This window comes from Diospyros lotus, chromosome 5 (genome assembly GCF_014633365.1).
Source record: "Diospyros lotus cultivar Yz01 chromosome 5, ASM1463336v1, whole genome shotgun sequence".
NCBI classification, from domain to species: domain Eukaryota; kingdom Viridiplantae; phylum Streptophyta; class Magnoliopsida; order Ericales; family Ebenaceae; genus Diospyros; species Diospyros lotus.
This window is the reverse complement of record NC_068342.1, coordinates 37,094,347-37,111,689: the sequence shown is the minus strand read 5'-3', so window position 1 is coordinate 37,111,689 and position 17,343 is coordinate 37,094,347. Positions and strand designations below refer to the sequence as shown.

Sequence of the window (17,343 nt, the reverse complement as noted above, 5' to 3'; positions counted from 1 at the left end):
TAAGGCACAACTCAACCATGTAAGTATGCATTTCATCACCGAACAATCTGTACTAGTTGAAAACAGTAATTTCACTAAAAAGGAAAAGGCAAAAGAAAATGAGGCACAGTAACGTTGTTCTTAGCTGCTGAAGTAAATTTGAAATAGTGTTACACTACTACAAGCTTCTCTGACTCTTACCGAGCAGAAGGAAACCAAAGTGTTTCCAATATGTAGAACAAGATTTACCATTCTGAACCATCAGGGAAGGATTTCAATGCATCTCGCTTGCCATTAACATAGAATTCCACCACTGCTTTCATTCTTGGAAGCTTATCAGGGTGGTAATTTATATGAATGATTACTGGTTTAAGCTTGCTGAGGTTGGCATCTTTCCTAACAGTTTTGAACAAGACCTTGCTATTCATGAAAAGATAGAAGTCCATGGTTCTCCTGGCAGCATGAAGCCCGTCATATCCAGGATGTGAGGGGAAGGCGAGTTCCTCATTAAAAACTGCCTGGTCCCAAGAGTTAGGTTCCCGAGAAAGACGACCAGCCACACGGTCCAGAAGCTCAATTGCTGGTATTGTTGGCCTTATGTAAAAGAAACCAGAATTATACACCCATATCCTCATTGTATGAGCATAACGAGCCCAACCCATTGAAGGTTCATCAAATACATCATTGTACCCATAAGCAGTCTTATTATCATGACCATCAGTCATTGACTCGACATCAGAGTCACGATAAAGATGATCAAAAGGGTTTTGCAGATACACTATATCAACATCAGAGAGAAGAACACTGTAACCTAACTGCAAAAATTCCCTCAAGATGCGGAATTTCAATCCAGAAACAGCATGATTTCCTCCTGTCCTAGCAATCGAATCAATGCCCTCATCCGGGTCTCTCCTATATATTGGAACATCATTAGATTGGCAAAAGTTAGCAATCTCTTCATCCAAAGCAATGACCAAGTAATTGGGTATGCCTACTCTCTTGATGTTAGTGAACCACACTCCTAACATGTCCTTCACGTTTGAATTTGCAAGTGTAACAATAAGCTCTCTATTAACAGAAACGTTCACCAGTATCTTTGCCAATCTTGGATTCACAGATTCGTCAGGAACAACAGTGGGGTTAGTCCTTAAACCTTTAACAGTACCAAAAGGGCCAGCCTTGTGTTGTCCACCCAACGCCAATACCTGTTTTTGTGCATGATCTTTCCCTTGCTCAGCCAGCCGAAGCTTTTCTGTCAATTCCCTAATCTGCTTTTTCAACTCAGCATTTTTCCCTGAAACTGCTATAAACTCTGACTTTAACAAGTTGACCCGTTCAGATGATTCACAAGACAAGGATGAAGCAACCTACAAACATATGAATGGGAACTGTTACATCCATTACCTCTTAGTTATAGCTGATTTTTAAGAACAAACATTTTAGCTCAAACAATGAAACAGCTGACGTCAAACGCTATATATTCACATAGTTTAGATAAGAAGCAAGCACATATTGTTGAAAGACACCTGTCATGACCTGAAGGATATAACAGTAAATATAATAGTAATTGTAGTTTAATTGCAGTTATTATTTACATTTAGGTGCAGTTATTTGTAGTGGAGTAGTTACGAAGTATTGGAGAAGTAGTGGAAGGAGTTTTAACCGCTTGGTAAAATCTGTTGGTTAGCTTTATATATAAAGTTATAATCCACCGTGCTGAGATTATGAATGAATTGTCAAGAAGTTATCGAAGTTTCTCATTCCCCCCTATTGTTCTCTCTATTTCTCCTTACTTTCTGTCTGATTCTTCATATTATTCTGTCTGATTCGCCCTATTATTCTTCATATTTCTCCCTCAATTCCATTTTTATTTTCAAGGGAAACAATAGTTGGAACTAGGGTTCTCACATTTGGTATTAGAGCAGCAGTTTCTCAGCCTAAGATCTAGCTTTTCTTTTTTGAATTTCCTCCACGACTAAGGGTTGCCAGAAGCTCGAAGCTTCTATGGATAGATTTGAAAGGAAACTGGACAAACTAATGATCATGATAGCCAAATGGTATTAGGTTAGTCTTTTAGCAGAATATCCTGATCCAGTTATTCAACAAAAGAGACTAGTCCTCATGACAGTTGGAGATTCACTCTTGCTAGGTAATGCCATGATTCATAGAACTCTGCAAGTCAACTTGCAGGAGGATTTTCTGTCAAAGGAGAAGGATGAACAAATTCTAGAAGATAATGAGTTTCCCTTGAAAGAAGATGAACAATCTGAATTGGCATTTGATGAGACATATGTTCTTGGCATCTACTCTAGGCTGGAAGTAGGCCAGGTTTCAGCCATTGTGGAACCTGCGGAACATTCTCACCTCTTCCTATGCAAGCCGGATGCCAAGAAAGGAATGACAATTGCCAGAAAAATCAATGTGACACCATTGGAGGAGAAATCTGTTGAAGATGAACCCATGATGTACGATAGCAAGCTCAAAGCAAAAGATGCATTTAAGGAAAAAGCTCAGGAGGAGCAAAGGAGGATGCAGAAGGAACAATTGAAGCGGTCTGAACAGAAAAATCGTGATGCATTGCGGAAGAAGATGGGTCAAATAGTGAAAACAAGGATTGAATGAAGAATATTGGTCAAATTACTGAGATTTCTTAAGAACAAGAAATTTGTTAAGGAGGAGGAAATGTCATGACCTCATGGTTATAATAGTAAATATAATAGTAGTTGTAGTTTAATTGCAGTTTTTATTTATAGTTAGATGCAGTTATTTGTAGTGGAGCCATAGTAGTGGAAGGAGTGGAAACCGCTTGGTAAAATCTGTTGGTTAGCTTTATATATAAAGCCATAACCTACAGTGCCATGATTATCAATGAATTGTCAAGAAGTTATTGAAGTCTCTTATTTTCCCCTATTGTTCTCTCTATTTCTCCCTATTTTGTGTTAGTTTCTCTCTTATTTCTGTCTGATTCTTTCTATTTTTCTCTCTGATTCACCCTATTATTCTTTCTATTTCTCCCGCAATTTCATTTCTATCTTCAAAGAAAACATTAGTTAGGACTAGGGTCCTGACAACCTGTCAAAGACCTCTCTTTCTCAGTTACAGGTCAATTAAAAACTGAAATCAAGATCCGCTAGAACTATGCGTGTAACCAATTAGTTAGTTCATATCAACTACATTGCAGACTCGATAGTAGGAAGTCCCAGTCAGTTTCAAATAATTTACACATGATTTGTTCCTAATAGACGGACCGAATGCTTCTGCAACCACATTAACTGCTTAATTACAGTCCAAATCAACGGGCACGTAATTGGAGAAGAATACTGACGATCCCAAAACCAAATCAATTAGTAGATTCCAGCTCGTGCGCCGCTAAAAATCTCATTACAATTCAAAAAGAATTCAGTGATGCGACTCTCACGAGACATCACAAATAAATAGCGGCTCAAATTTAGACCAAAGAATTTTACCAAATTACACAAAGTCAACAACCTGAGAAATGGACAAGAACACAGGACCCTAACCGATTGGAGACCAAAACACGCGTATGCGGAAGGACTCGAACCTGAACATCCGATTTGGCGGTGCCGCGGGGGTGAACGGGAGAACTGGAGAAGAAGAGTCCGTGAGGGAAGAAGAAGGCGAAGACGCAGCCGAGGGCAACTCCGATCGCCACGGCCACGGCAATTCTCGATCGGCGAAGCGACTGCCCGCCGCCTCTCATCAAAGGAGCGTCTCTGCGGCCCGTCATTGGCTTCTTCTCCGATCCTTGCAACGGCGGTGGATTTGCGTTCAGGAGACTACAAAGCTAACGCCTCTTGCAATTTTTCCACACACGTTAACCGAATCGCATGCATATATACACACGCATATATGTAATATATACGTATATATATGTGAAGGCCGGTTTGGTAACCCTAGCTAGCAGTATTCTTCCATTTTCCTCTCTATGCTCTCTACTGTGGGGGGCTGAGAGAGAGAGAGAGAGTGAGACGGGAGAGAGAGAGAGGGAGACTGAACAGTACGATTAATTAATGGCTCGCTACTTAGCTTCGTATTTGGGCAATTAGTTCATGAAACGTCGTCGTTTGGATTGGCTTCCGTTCCTTGGCTTTAATTAATTTTCAAATGCATTATTACATGACAATATATTGCTAAATATTTTGCTTTTAAAGTTTATCCGAAAGAATTTGATAGTTTTTAACGCGATCGCTCCCTCATTAATTACTATTACTTTAGCATTATGAGCCACCTCACTTTGGTAGAATTTGATAGTTTCCATCATTTTAATTGGGTGGCATAAATTATTATCTCTTTTAACATATTTACTTAAAAAAATATTTTTTATACATAAAAAATTATCCCTTAAATTATACACGTGTGAATGATCAAAATATTTTTTACACCTCATGGTGAAACAAAACGAGATGATGAGACGTAATAAGACACGAGAGATATTTTAATTATTTATGAGTATGTGTATAATCTAAAATATAACCCATAACGTACAAATAGTATTGTCATTTACTTAATACTATGAATGAATAACCAGCCATTTTAAACCAAACCAAACCATCCAATTCCAAATTTCCTGCATATGGGCATCGGAAGGTCTTTTTGAGTGTCTTAACCATTTATTGACAACCAAATGATAATCAAATCCCATTTACAAACCCCTTGCTTGCATAAGCATATGATACAGCAGCAAATCCACTTTCACAACAATACAGCAACACATTATACTGAGGAGGCATGCATGTCCATGGGCCTCTCTCATAGTTCTTGATGTTATGCCTCTTCACTTCCCAAGTGTAATGTTACTTACTACTTGGGCTAAGAAAAATCTCACGCTATCTACAGAGGATTAATTTCCCTTCTAGGTGAGAAGATGCAATCAAACTATGCTGAATGCCCCCCCCCCCCCCCCCCCCCCCCCCCCCCCCCCCCCCCCCCCCCAAAAAGAAAAAAAATGAAAAAAAATCCTGGAATTAGATCATTCGTCGATCTCGGAACCCGAACTCAGTTCCTCTGTTGTCGGGCCTTCAATCGCTCTACTAGCATGCGTTTGCTCGTGTCTCGGGCCTTCACTTGCACCATTCTCTCCCCTCCGTGCTGGGTGAAAGATATCGCAAACAAAGTGGTTTGCTGATAAACGCGGCAGGGCAAAAAGAAGTAGCAAAAGGCACAGAGAAAGAGTAAGCACATGTTCCATGAAGAGAAGAAGACAACGGAAATAGATTAAAGAAGATCTAGATCTAAGAAAAAAAAAAAAAAAGGTGATCACAAGCCAAAATTTGAAATTAGAATGACATGAAACAGTTTTTAATTTGATGTGGCAGCAAGTCCCTAAGTGGATCATATCAATACCTGACACCGAAATCTTCGTAAAAACTGTCCTCGCAAACTGAATTTCTGCTCTGTGTGCACTAACAAATTTAGCCTGAAATTCCAGAGATCTATCAGACAACCTAAGCTTGCAACTCGGCAGATAAATGGGAAAATACAAAATGGTGAGACTTCACAGACATTCCTCTGATAAAGATTTTCATTCAAGAACTTTGGCAGGAAAAGGGATGTGTGATGAAATTTATTTATTACACCATTTACCTCACAAATCCAGTATCTAGATCCAAGAGCCAAAGTCATTTCTGCACTAGGTTTTTGAAGAGAAAGAAAGCTTTAATTAACTCTTCCTTTCGTCTAATAAACAGTAGAGGGGGTAACAGCAGAAAGGGGCATTAAAGTGGTGGCCATATATTTTATTAGTTGCCATTCCTAGTCCTATGATCAAGGGGCTTAGCAGATGTAATCATTGCCTCTGCATGATATCAACTGAATCTCTAGCAATAAACTGGAATGATCAATTGTTCAGCTGCCTCAACAACATCAGACAACAAGAGGCCTTACCATCTCGCAGTATACTGTCCCCACAATCTGATCGAGCCTAGCTTGATGCCTCAATAAGAATGGCCTCAGACAGTTGTTGTACAGTTGCTTTGAACCCTGTCAAACAGAACCAGAACATATAAAAACATGTTGGATTACAAGAAATTTCTGAGGATATTATTTAGATGAATTTTCAACTGAGCAAAGCATTGTTTGAATAAGTGACACCATGAAGAAAACAATAATGCTGAAATGAAAAAACCAATTTGTGAAGAAAAATGTGCCAAAATTAGAAGTAGTAGAACCTATAATGTTGTAATCACAAGATCTATAACTTTATCTTTTCTTACAGCAGTGTACTTTATCAAACCATTACCATGCCAACCACAGATTTAAGACATAAAGCAGCTGATCTCTTCTATCACAACCAATATGTATTACATTATACACATTTTGACTGGTGGACCGTGGATAGAATACAAATTGGGGTAGTTAACACACCGCACTTCTTTTTGGCTAAAAAGCACATGATCCACAGGTGGCCTAAAGTAAACACAAAACTGCAAATACTCAGGAAATATGTAAGGGTAAATTGCCCCCAGACCCCTTGTGGTTTGGATCATTTTCACAGAGATCCCTTGGGGTATAAAACTATCTTTGGAGGTCCCTGTGGTTTATCTTTTACACCCCCTGTATTAGTTTTTGGCAGTAACGATGTTAATTAAAACTAAATTAGGTTAAAATGAATTCCTAATCTCAATCCTAACCCCTCTCTCTAATTAAACAAACGAATAAATAAATAAAAAGGCCCAATTTGCAGCATTGCTGGCCATAAGAGAGAAGAAGGCCGCAATCCATCTCTCCTCTCCGCTCTCCAACACCTACTAGCTGCCGGCTATAGATTGCCGGTGACAGCTATTCCATGGAGATTTGTCTCCCTCCTCCTCCTCCTCTTCTTCTTCTTCTTTTCTCTCTCTCTCTCTCTCTATATATATATATATATACATAGAGAGAGAAAGATATCCCTGCCTTGCCAACTGCCACTGTTTTGATTAACGGCAACCTGGTTTGGCCATTGTAGACAATAATTTTTCTATTTCAATTTTAGTTGATTCCAGTTTGACCCGTTTCTGGGAGTTTCTATAAAAGTTGAGTGTGAGAGAAATTGAGATTTTTGACGGACAGCAAGATCATTGTAACCAAGACTTCTTCTTCTTCTTCTTCTTCTCTATCTCTCTGGGTTCCACAGTGACTGATCCCAATAGCTGGACTAATTGCTGACCAATGGGTTCCATTGGCAATTTTATTTTTTTGGTTTAATTTTACTTAATTTTGGATTAATTAATGTTGTTGGTAATGGAGGGGGTGTCTTAAGTAAAAACACACACACACTCAAGGACCTTAAAAGATGTTTTTAAACCACAAGAAATATCCACATAAATGATGACCCATGAATTATTGAATTTATCCGTATTACACTAATTGCTATGTCTTTCTGCTGAACCAAAGAATGCAAGCATAAAATCTTGCCATAAAAAATAAAGAAAATGTGGAAATAGATGAGGCAGGCCATTGGAGAAGCCTTGCGAACCCATATATGCATGCAGTGGTACATGGATAGCCTTTGCATTCTGGGTGAAAAATAAAAATGACAACAATAATAATGACAACAAAACAGAAACAAGGCAATATGGCAATGACATATGTAGGCCATTTAGTTATCTGGATTCTGGTGCATCAACTGTCTACAGAAAACGTTGTTAACCTTCAAAAGTAGGAGATCTTGCCCCCAAAAAAACTTTGAAATTTGTGGATATATGAATACAGCAAGTCAAGGTAGCTGCATAGAAGTCATATGAAATATTTAGAGATGGCTAAACAAAAGAAAATTGGAGGATCCTTGGACAACACGAAATGAGGGAGGGGCACATTGACCCATAAAGCAAATAGATGAAATCCAAAAAAATAGAAAGCAGGTAATTTAATCTTGAGAAATAATATGGGTTAAATAACTTTAAACACTAAAATAAGAAGTTTCCTGTCAATCATATTACACCAAAAAAGCATCAAACAGACAGAAAATTAATTGCCAAAGTCAACCAGAGAAACTAATGGGAATCCAATTTTCTGTTTACAGGAAATTCATAAGATGGTAATGGCAACTGTACTTCCTGTCAAGGTAATCCTTCGTTCCCAACAAAATCGCATGCAAAGAGAAGGATAAACAACAACAATGCGTGTCAACTGCAAGCTGCAGCTGGCATCGGGCATTTATTGCAGAAAGATACTGGCTCGCCTAATACAAAAGATGTGATAATGTCTTACTCTCACTAATAGAGGAGATAGCAACGAGAACAGACCAGAAAGAATCTCCAATTTTAACTGAGTGATTAGATTCGGATATCAAAAAATTATTAGTTCCTCGAACAAGTCTGTGTTATCGCATGCAGTGAAGGAAGTTTGGAGGAATGAGTGACCATTAAAGAAAAAGACTAGAAAAATTAACCAGGATTTGTTGCACTTGGAAAACATTTGAACAGCCCAGAATTCCAACTAATCTATTTCTGTGATAGAATTTTAGGGTTTAGCTAATATGGTGATAGTTTAAACTTCATGAACATGCATCACAGAGTACTCTCCATGAGCCAAACTAGTAATAGGATAACAACCACCAGAAAACTTCTCTAAAGAAATTGCAAAGAGACAAAAGAAAAAGAAGTATTCTTTCATCCTTACGTCAACAGTTGGAAGTTGAAGCCAAACCAAGAACGCAAATTTCATGTGGTAGTACAGAGGAAACCTGATGAAACCAGAGAAAAGAAGTTCTGAGATGGCATACTTCCAGCGATGAAGCCAAAATACAACTAAAAAACACAAAATTAATACAATGACACAAGAACCAAATTGAGTTGAAAACAGTACCAGGAGATAAATTTGTCAGTAAAAACTTCAGCAATGCTAAAAGATCCATATGCTGCATTAATATGTATGCCTCAGTGAGAAGTACCAAACTAGCACAGTAATAAAAGTGAGAGAAAGCATGCAATCATAGATTGACTAGAGAAAAAGCTATGACTAAACAAAACCAAGTTCCATTGATGTCCTCAATTCAAAGTTTCCAGTCTGCCCCAACATGACCAGATAAACTGGTAAGAGCCTCACTGGTTGTTGTACAGTCTTTGAATTGTAAGTTTATTTCTCAAATCTTTCTGTTCTGGAAATTTAATAACATTAATAACGCAAATCTTGTTCTCACCAGGTGGGATTGGTTACATGAGTTCAAGCTTCCCAATCATCTCTATTAATGACCACATCCATGTTACACCTACAATTTTTCCACTAAGTTTCATTGGTCTTCCTCTATTTTTTCTTTTCTTTTTTTTGCTTGAAACTTCTTCCATTCCATCCACTTTTCAGTTTGTGGCTCTTGATCTTCTTATCACATTTTCAAACTATTTTAAAAACTTGCCGCATACCTTATTTTCAATGGGCACCACCTTAATCTTATTACGGATAACCCTTTTTCTTATTCTGTCCATTTCTTAGAAATTAACTAAGGGTGTCCTGAGTGTGCAATGCTTCCCACTTTACAAGGGTTGAGGGAGGGTCGTTTTTTATATGCAACCTTAACCCTGCTTTGCAAAAATGCTGTTTCCACAACTTCAACTTGTGGTCCTCCAGTCACAAAAAACCAACCCTACCCATTGCTACCAAAGGACACCATTCCCATATTTCCTCCCCTGCCCTATATGCCCAAAAAAGCCATCATAAAATCAATCTCTCAACGTTGCAGATTTCATCTAAACTTTGGAGACCATATAATGCCATTAGAGGATGACAGGAAAAACTTTCCAAGCATAGAGAATTTTTCTCCCTTGCCACCTTAAAAAAGGTCAAGGAAAAATGAGTGTTTCTAACTGTCAAATTGACATACAAAAAGAGTACAAATGGTAAAACCATATGAAATAATTTCAAAGATACAAATGGTAAAACCATGAAACTGTTGTATTTTGCGTTGCATCTTCTTCCTGTTCCTCAAAAATATAATATAACCATAGACAACCTCACAGATGATTCCTTGGCCAAACCATCCGGTGATAGTAGGTTGAACAGTTGCAATAACAAATATTAATGGAAAATAGTAAAGCCAACCAAAAAGTTTAGAAGCAATATGATCCATGCAAGGAAATGATATAAATAAGAGCAAAAGCCTCCTGTAATAAATAAAAACAATTTTAATGCCAAGAAAGAAAAATAAATATAAATTTACTTTAAAATTTATTATAATAACAGAGAATAATACATTTAGGGTGGAAAAATTGGCAACATCACTACCTGCCCAGTACATAAGCCACTTTTTTTGCTCATTCTGGTTTTCTGTCTCAATAGCTTTAAATGTTGAGTAAACTGGTAAAATGATCCCCACCGAACAACTGCACAAACAGAGGAGTAACCAATATCAGGTCTTAGCTTTCCTCCAAATGAGGCCTAGTTATTAGTGCAAAGGTCAGTAGGGGATTTTTGTAGAGTGACAACAAGAATATTTAGCCACAACATCCATGGGCTAGCAATAATGTAAAAAAGTTCCATAACAATGACAATATATATATGGCACTAGGAATGCTAATAATCCTTATCAAAGCAATATGTTATTGTAAAGTTGAAAAAATAAAGTTAATCTCAACTCACAGCTTACCATGCTGTTCGGACAACAACATTGGAACCAATGGGACTAAGAAGCAAACGCAACCCAACCTACATCATGGAATTTAACATCAGTCTGCCATTTTTCTTCCCTATATAGTTAGAAGCAAGGAAACATAAAGCTCGGTACATTACCAGATGGATGAAACGCTGATGACTCATGCTCATAAGCATATTTTTTAAATTATTTTTAATAACATCAAATCTCAGGTGATGCATTTCCACAACAGTATAATGGAATATAAACACCATAAAGATGCAGTAACACTGGCACACCAGCAGCATCACACTTCAATTACACGAGCTCCTTCATTTTGGCATATATCTCATAACCATCTCCAAAAGCCAAATAAGAAGTGAGCTTCTTAATATGAAAAAAGAAAGATAAAGAATTTTCATTAAAGTATGGTTAATCTGGTTATAAGGAGATCAGTTGGCAGTTCTAAAGAATCCAACTATCAGCCAAAAGTTAAAATGAATAAATTACATTCATTATGGTCTAAAAATAAAAGTTAGAATACTTAACAACATAAATTAATCTACTGGTCAAAGTAAGCTGCTAAGAGGCTCTAGAAAATACATAATTATACATAAAAGGTTTCTTTCTTTCTTTTCTTTTCTTTTTTTTTTTGGCTGGGTTACATATAAAAGGTTTCAAGAAGTTCAGTGTATATGGAATGTATGTATCTCATAAAATCAAGCAAGTTGACACTTCCAGAAATCTGTCTAGCCATGAAAGCATTATTCGTGACCTAAATGCTTGAGGACTTTTCAACAACAACAATGATTTATATTTTTGGCTGTGAGTGCTGGTCTCTAATGATATTTAACAGCATATTTTTTAGCGTTTTCCATAGTTTGGATTTATAGGTTGAAAACACAACTCTGAACTTTCAATTCTAGGGAGCTCTTTCCTACACAAGATACTGTACTAGTGGTTTGTGCATCGTTATCATTTATTATCTAGTGATACAACAGGTGGCATCATCTCAAATTCCTTCAATGCATTATACTTAAAAACATAGATATGTTTATTAAAAGTCAATATTAGGTTTGGTGTAACCTCAAAAGTGAAGCTTTTTCATGTTTTAGATGCCCAAAATGTTCCAAAAGAATACTTATACCCAATATTTGCATGTTTGTTTTAGTTAGGATAAAGGATTATTATGAGACATCTGTGAACACAACCACTACCATGCATGCAATAACCTTCCCATCTCAATTGATAGTAATAACGATTCTTTAGAGATTGTACTTTGTAGCTGTAAGAAATTATTTTTACAACGACAAGAACTTAAGAGAATTGTACCTGCAATGTAGTTGTGAGAAGAAATTTGAGATAACATTGCTTTTTTAAGAATACTTTTGAGGGATTTCAAACATCTAAAAATATGACAAACTTCACTTTTGAAGCTCGACCAAATCGGACACTTGACTTTCAATAGCAGTATCGATCTATCACAAATAGCCAACCTAGAAATCCTGCTTCTAATTACCCATATCGTTTCTGATTCGGCTAATAACATCACCAACACGAGGAGAGGAGATGAATGCTTAACGTAAAGACTTCCACTGGAAGAGATGTTTCACAAATATCAGAACTATATATTATTTTGTCTTAATATCTATGCATGCGTGCGTACATAACTTGATCCGATAGACATTAATATTTAAACCAAGTTTTTAATTGCACATGCTTTCTGCAGATTTTTTAAAGAATGAAAGAAAAACGAAAACATAATTCGAAAAAAAGAAAACCGCAATACCGGCATCAAACTGCAGAAACAAACTTCCTAGTGAAACCAAAACCCTAATTCGGAAATCAAACGGCTAAAAGCGAAAAGCGAGAGCGAGCGAGAGAGAGAGAGAGAGAGTATTACATCGGTAGGCAGATTTGGTCCGAAAAGAGCCATTCCCTCGAGGAACGACCTGGAAACGATTTCCGAATCGGAGGCAGAAGAACGAATTTTCCTTAATTGAGGACTTGTCGTTGATTGTTTTACTTTCCTTCTTTTTCCGGGTGGATTGGGGCGACCGTCGATAGAGCCGTTCGATTCTCAACTCCCAAGGACCAGAATGGCTTGCCTGTCGCCTGTAACAACTGGAAGGGCAAGGAGACACGCAATGTCGTGTTTTACATTCCACTCCCTTCAGAGGAACCAATTTGCATTTTGCCCCCAAAGAATGTTACTTTTCCTTTTAGGCTCCCAAACGATCACCCTCAAGTTAAAAAAGAATAATATATGCTTTTTGTTTGCTTTGTTTTAAGGTTGTTTGATAGAATTTTTATTTTTTAAAATTTTCAAAAACATTTGAAAATAAAGAAAAGTATTTTTTACATTTTTATTTTCATTTTCATATTTTCTCTCTCACAATCTTCATTGTTAACAATTTAATATATATATTTTTTATTGTCGGCAACATTAAAAATAAATAAAGAATAAAGAATAAAAAATAAAATATAAAATTACAAATGAATACGATATATAATCAAAAAATATATTGAATTTTAATTTGTTTAAATAAAAAAAACTAAAAATTTTGTCAAACGAATCTTAAAAAGTTATTCACGTGATACAAATCTATAATGTTTACTCGTGAGAAAAAAAATAACTTCACTATTATTATCTTTCTTGTAAAGGTAAGGTTAAGTTTTACCTTATTATATTTTTAAGATATCTATAACATATTTATATACGTTTATACTTATTTATGAATAATATGTTTATCTAATAAATAAAAAATATGTATCAAAATTAAAACAAAATTCTAAAAATGTGTCAATTCTATGACAAAATCACCGTTTACCGGGGTCAATTAACCCACTAAATTTTTTTCAGAAATACTTAGTAAAAAGTTTGGGATTTAGTACAGTTATCAACTTATTCTTGTAGACAATACTGTGCAAAAATTTCTTTAGAAGATACAGCATGTGTGCAGTTGATAGAAGCATGATTCAGTTTAGGCAGCAGAGTACCATAAAGCCAAAACAAGACAAAAATCCTACTGAAATCATCCAAAATGGTGCCAACAAAATCCTACTTAACTGATATACAATTTAGCAATAACAACAACAACAACAATCTGAATCCCATTTTAGCAATATTTGAAAATAAAATGAGCATTAGGCCATTGAGCATTCAAGACAGTTGAGTAAAACATTATGACTTAAATCTCCCTAAAGGTACAAAAATGGACTTCTTGTGTGAAACAAAACAGGAAAGAAAGGTTAAACCAACCTGATAAACCACACAAACGACAAATCTAAAATTCATCCACAATTCCAAGGCCTGCAAGGTTTATCCGCTTTTAACTGTCAGCGCGATGAAGACTTTGTCGTCTTGCTTGAACTGCCGGAACTGACAGCCATCCAGCTTAAGTGACCGTGCTTCTTTGCTCCTATCAATGGTGCTTCTCAATTCTTCTCTTGTATCATGAAGTTTTTTATGTTAACAAACAGACCTGTTGGAGTAGGAAGGATAATAAAGCATCAAAAGTTGTCGGTGGCTCTTACAGCCATCATCCATGTTAGCCACCAAGATATGAAAGACGAGGCTGACAAGAAGCATTACAACTTAGATTTAACCAAATACTAGGCATACACACGATATAAGGGAGCATTTCAGTGATTGAGTAACCATTGCACACCAGAAAAAGAAACATAAATTCAACAATATTAGCTATGGAGGTAAGGCTCTGCGTTTTCCTTAAAGTGAAATCAAAACCTACAAGTTGATACGGTTGCAGCATTCTGCAATCTTTACTATTTTTTCTTGGCTACTTTTTGATTTTATCTTTTGTTCAAGTAGACTGTTGTTTTGATGATCTCTTGAAATGGATGCAGGGGAAAGAACACAAGAACTCTACTGCCCAACAGTCAATATCTGAAGCACTCCATTATGCAAAAGCAATCAAACAGAAGACAGTTATTCCAGAACCTAGATTGCTAGTTTTCCATACAAAAACAATGTAACATACCTCCCCATGAAACAAAGGTGGTGCCATCCTCCTCGCAAGGAAACTTTTCCTTGCACAATTCTTTCCAGTTGAAAGGATGCACTTCTTTGTCCACTCTAAACACACAGGTTTGTGTCTCAATAGTTCAAATGTCTTTGGCGTGAGCATGATGAGATTCACATTATGACCCCTTCAATAAAGTGTCCAAGTTCTAATTTCCACTTGAATGCATTATTTAGTTCCAAAGTCAAGCAGAGTAAGACTGAATAAACAGCCTCTGTTTGTGAGTGAGATCTATCACCAGAGGTAAAGATGTGAACTTTGTTCTCCACATATACCCAACTACACCCAGCATGCTTCTTCACCTCCTTCCCTCTCATCTTCTTCCTTATCCTCCCCATCTCAAGCCACTTCCCCCCTGCAGCGTAGAGATTGGCCAGCTGCACATATCGTGCCCCATTCTCCCCTTCAATCCTCAGTAACTCCTCCTCTGCTTCTCTAGCAAGTTCTACATTTTTGTTTATCTTGCAAGCATTCAGAAATGTGCCTAGAAGCACTCCATCACACTCTATAGGCACTCTTTTCATGAATGCTACTGCCTTTTCTAGTTGATTGGTCCTCCCATACAAATCAATTATACATGCATAGTGATCAATGTCTGGCTTTATGGCATAATCTTTTGTCATGGAGTAGAAATATTTCTCGCCCATTCGTACCAAGCCAGAATGGCGGCATGCTGATAGAAGTGCAAGAAAGGTGACTTCATCGGGTCTAAACCTTTTCTTCAACATTTCCTCAAAAAGAAGGATAGCTTCATTTTCATACCCATGATGAGCATAACCAGCCATCATTACATTGTAAAGGATCAAGTCTCCAACAGTAGCTCTCTGAAAAACATTTTGTGCATATATTATATTGCCACATTTTGAGTACATATCAACCATGGCACTAGTCAACTTCTCTTCCATTTCAATTCCCAATCGCAAAATGTAAGCATGAACTTGCTTACCAGGATCAATAATTGCCTGCATTCCACAGGCACCAAGAACACTGATGAGGATCAAAGCATCAGGAACAGTTGCTTCCTTTGCTTTAAACTCACTTAGAAGCTCAAAAACAGCATCACACTGCTGGGATTTCAGATGTCCAGAAAACATGGCTGTCCACACAACAGAATTCTTATGAGGAAATGAATCAAAAAGCCTTCTGGCTTCTACCATATTACCTTGGGATGAATATCCCACAATCATGGAAGTGATCGAAAAAGAATTGTCCATTCCAATCGCTGCATGTACAGACTCTGCATACTTCATATTGCCACATTTGCAATAAACATCAACAATACCACCACTTATGAATGGATTGCAGCTCATCCTATTCCTTAAAACCCAAGCATGAACTTCCTTGCCAAGCTTCAAATTTTTTAGACTGGAGCAAGCATTCAAAATGCTAGCAAAAGTGTGTTCACTCCATCTGAATCCATCCTCTGACATGCGATGGAACAACTTGATTGCCTCCTCCTCGTAACCATTCTGGGCATACCCTGCAATCAGTGTATTCCAAGACACGGTATCATTTAATTCTGGTTGGCTCCAGAAAAGGTCTCCAGCCATTTTCAACTCACCTTCTCTACAGCAAGCAGCAAGCATTGCATTCTTTGACACTAAATCAACCGCAAAATCACTGTCCCAATTAAAGGCATGACACGCCTCTCGAAAACAGCCACATTTTGAGTACATGTCAATCAGAGCACTCACAACAAACCCGCTAGAATCATTGGCCGTTTTAACCATAAACGAATGCAGTTGCCTTCCATAGGAGGGAACACGTAACTTTGCCGTTAGATTAAGCATGGTTGCGAGAGTAAACTCATCAACTTTAACTCGATCACCCCTTGACTGCATTTCCATAAACAGTCTGAGCGCGTGAATTTGGTACCCGTCTGTCCTCGCATACCCAGACAACAATGAATTGTACGTCACCGAATCCTTCTCCGGAGCCGATTCAAAGAGTGCTTGTGCTTGCTCCAAGTTTCGGGTTCCTACGTAAGCCCAAATCATTGCGTTCCAAGAGAACACGTTTCGTTCAGGCATTTCGTCGAACAGCTTCAGGCCTTCGTGGATTAGACCGTGTTCCGAGTAGAGGCCAATCAATTGATTGGAAGTGAAGATCGTCGGTGTAAAACCAGATTTTATGGCATGCCCATGAAATTTAAGCCCATTTAACAGCGACCTCATTTACATACATACACATATAATTAAGCAATTAAGCATATACATGTAAACATCTATCTGCATTCACAAACGCATGGACGGAAGTTCAACGAAGCCATAAAGATCTCTGTCACTCAAACTACAGCTCAATGAAATCTCCCACCTTTTTAAGCATTCATGCGCCTTAAAAAGTTATTATTATATATATGAAAAAGGTTCGGCCAAATTTCTATTTAGCTAAAATTTAGATTGAATTGTTAAATTTCTAGTCGGTTTCAAATTAGTCGTTATATTTTAAAAAGGTATTAATTACAATTGAGTTATGTTACACGAAAACACCTAATAGGTGTCGTTTTTCCATTTCTGAAATATTTCGAACCCTATTTATGCTTATTTTTTTAGAAAAACGTCAATTTCCATACAACATAACAATTGAGTGTATTGTATTTATAACTGTCTTAAATTATTTTGAATAAAAATAAAATTAACATTTTTTTTTAAAACCCAAGTGTTAAAACTTATGCATCACTATTCTTGGAAAGATGGTTTCATCTCAATTCACTTTTAAATAAATTATGATTTAATCTTTATATAACGTCTCTATGAG

At 37.0% G+C, this 17,343-nt stretch overlaps 3 protein-coding genes across 3 annotated transcripts; all 3 read right to left on the bottom strand.

Moving 5' to 3' along the window:
• LOC127802761 (arabinosyltransferase RRA3-like) lies at positions 1–3,990 on the bottom strand. Its single transcript, XM_052338772.1, has 2 exons — positions 3,542–3,990; positions 1–1,346 (listed from the first exon to the last, which is right to left on the bottom strand). The coding sequence occupies exons 1-2, from the start codon at positions 3,725–3,727 to the stop codon at positions 225–227; spliced, it is 1,308 nt and encodes a 435-aa protein (XP_052194732.1). The 5' UTR covers positions 3,728–3,990; the 3' UTR covers positions 1–224.
• A 918-nt stretch (positions 3,991–4,908) lies between these two features.
• Positions 4,909–12,681, bottom strand: LOC127802296 (HVA22-like protein k). The gene is made up of 8 exons (XM_052338012.1): positions 12,447–12,681; positions 10,559–10,617; positions 10,198–10,295; positions 8,785–8,836; positions 8,599–8,662; positions 5,884–5,979; positions 5,344–5,416; positions 4,909–5,121 (listed from the first exon to the last, which is right to left on the bottom strand). The coding sequence occupies exons 1-8, from the start codon at positions 12,477–12,479 to the stop codon at positions 4,970–4,972; spliced, it is 627 nt and encodes a 208-aa protein (XP_052193972.1). The 5' UTR covers positions 12,480–12,681; the 3' UTR covers positions 4,909–4,969.
• An 805-nt stretch (positions 12,682–13,486) lies between these two features.
• LOC127802295 (putative pentatricopeptide repeat-containing protein At3g18840) lies at positions 13,487–16,913 on the bottom strand. Its single transcript, XM_052338011.1, has 2 exons — positions 14,545–16,913; positions 13,487–14,028 (listed from the first exon to the last, which is right to left on the bottom strand). Exon 1 carries the CDS (start codon positions 16,758–16,760, stop codon positions 14,700–14,702), a length of 2,061 nt encoding a protein of 686 aa, XP_052193971.1. The 5' UTR covers positions 16,761–16,913; the 3' UTR covers positions 13,487–14,028; positions 14,545–14,699.
• Between the last annotated feature and the right edge of the window lie 430 nt (positions 16,914–17,343).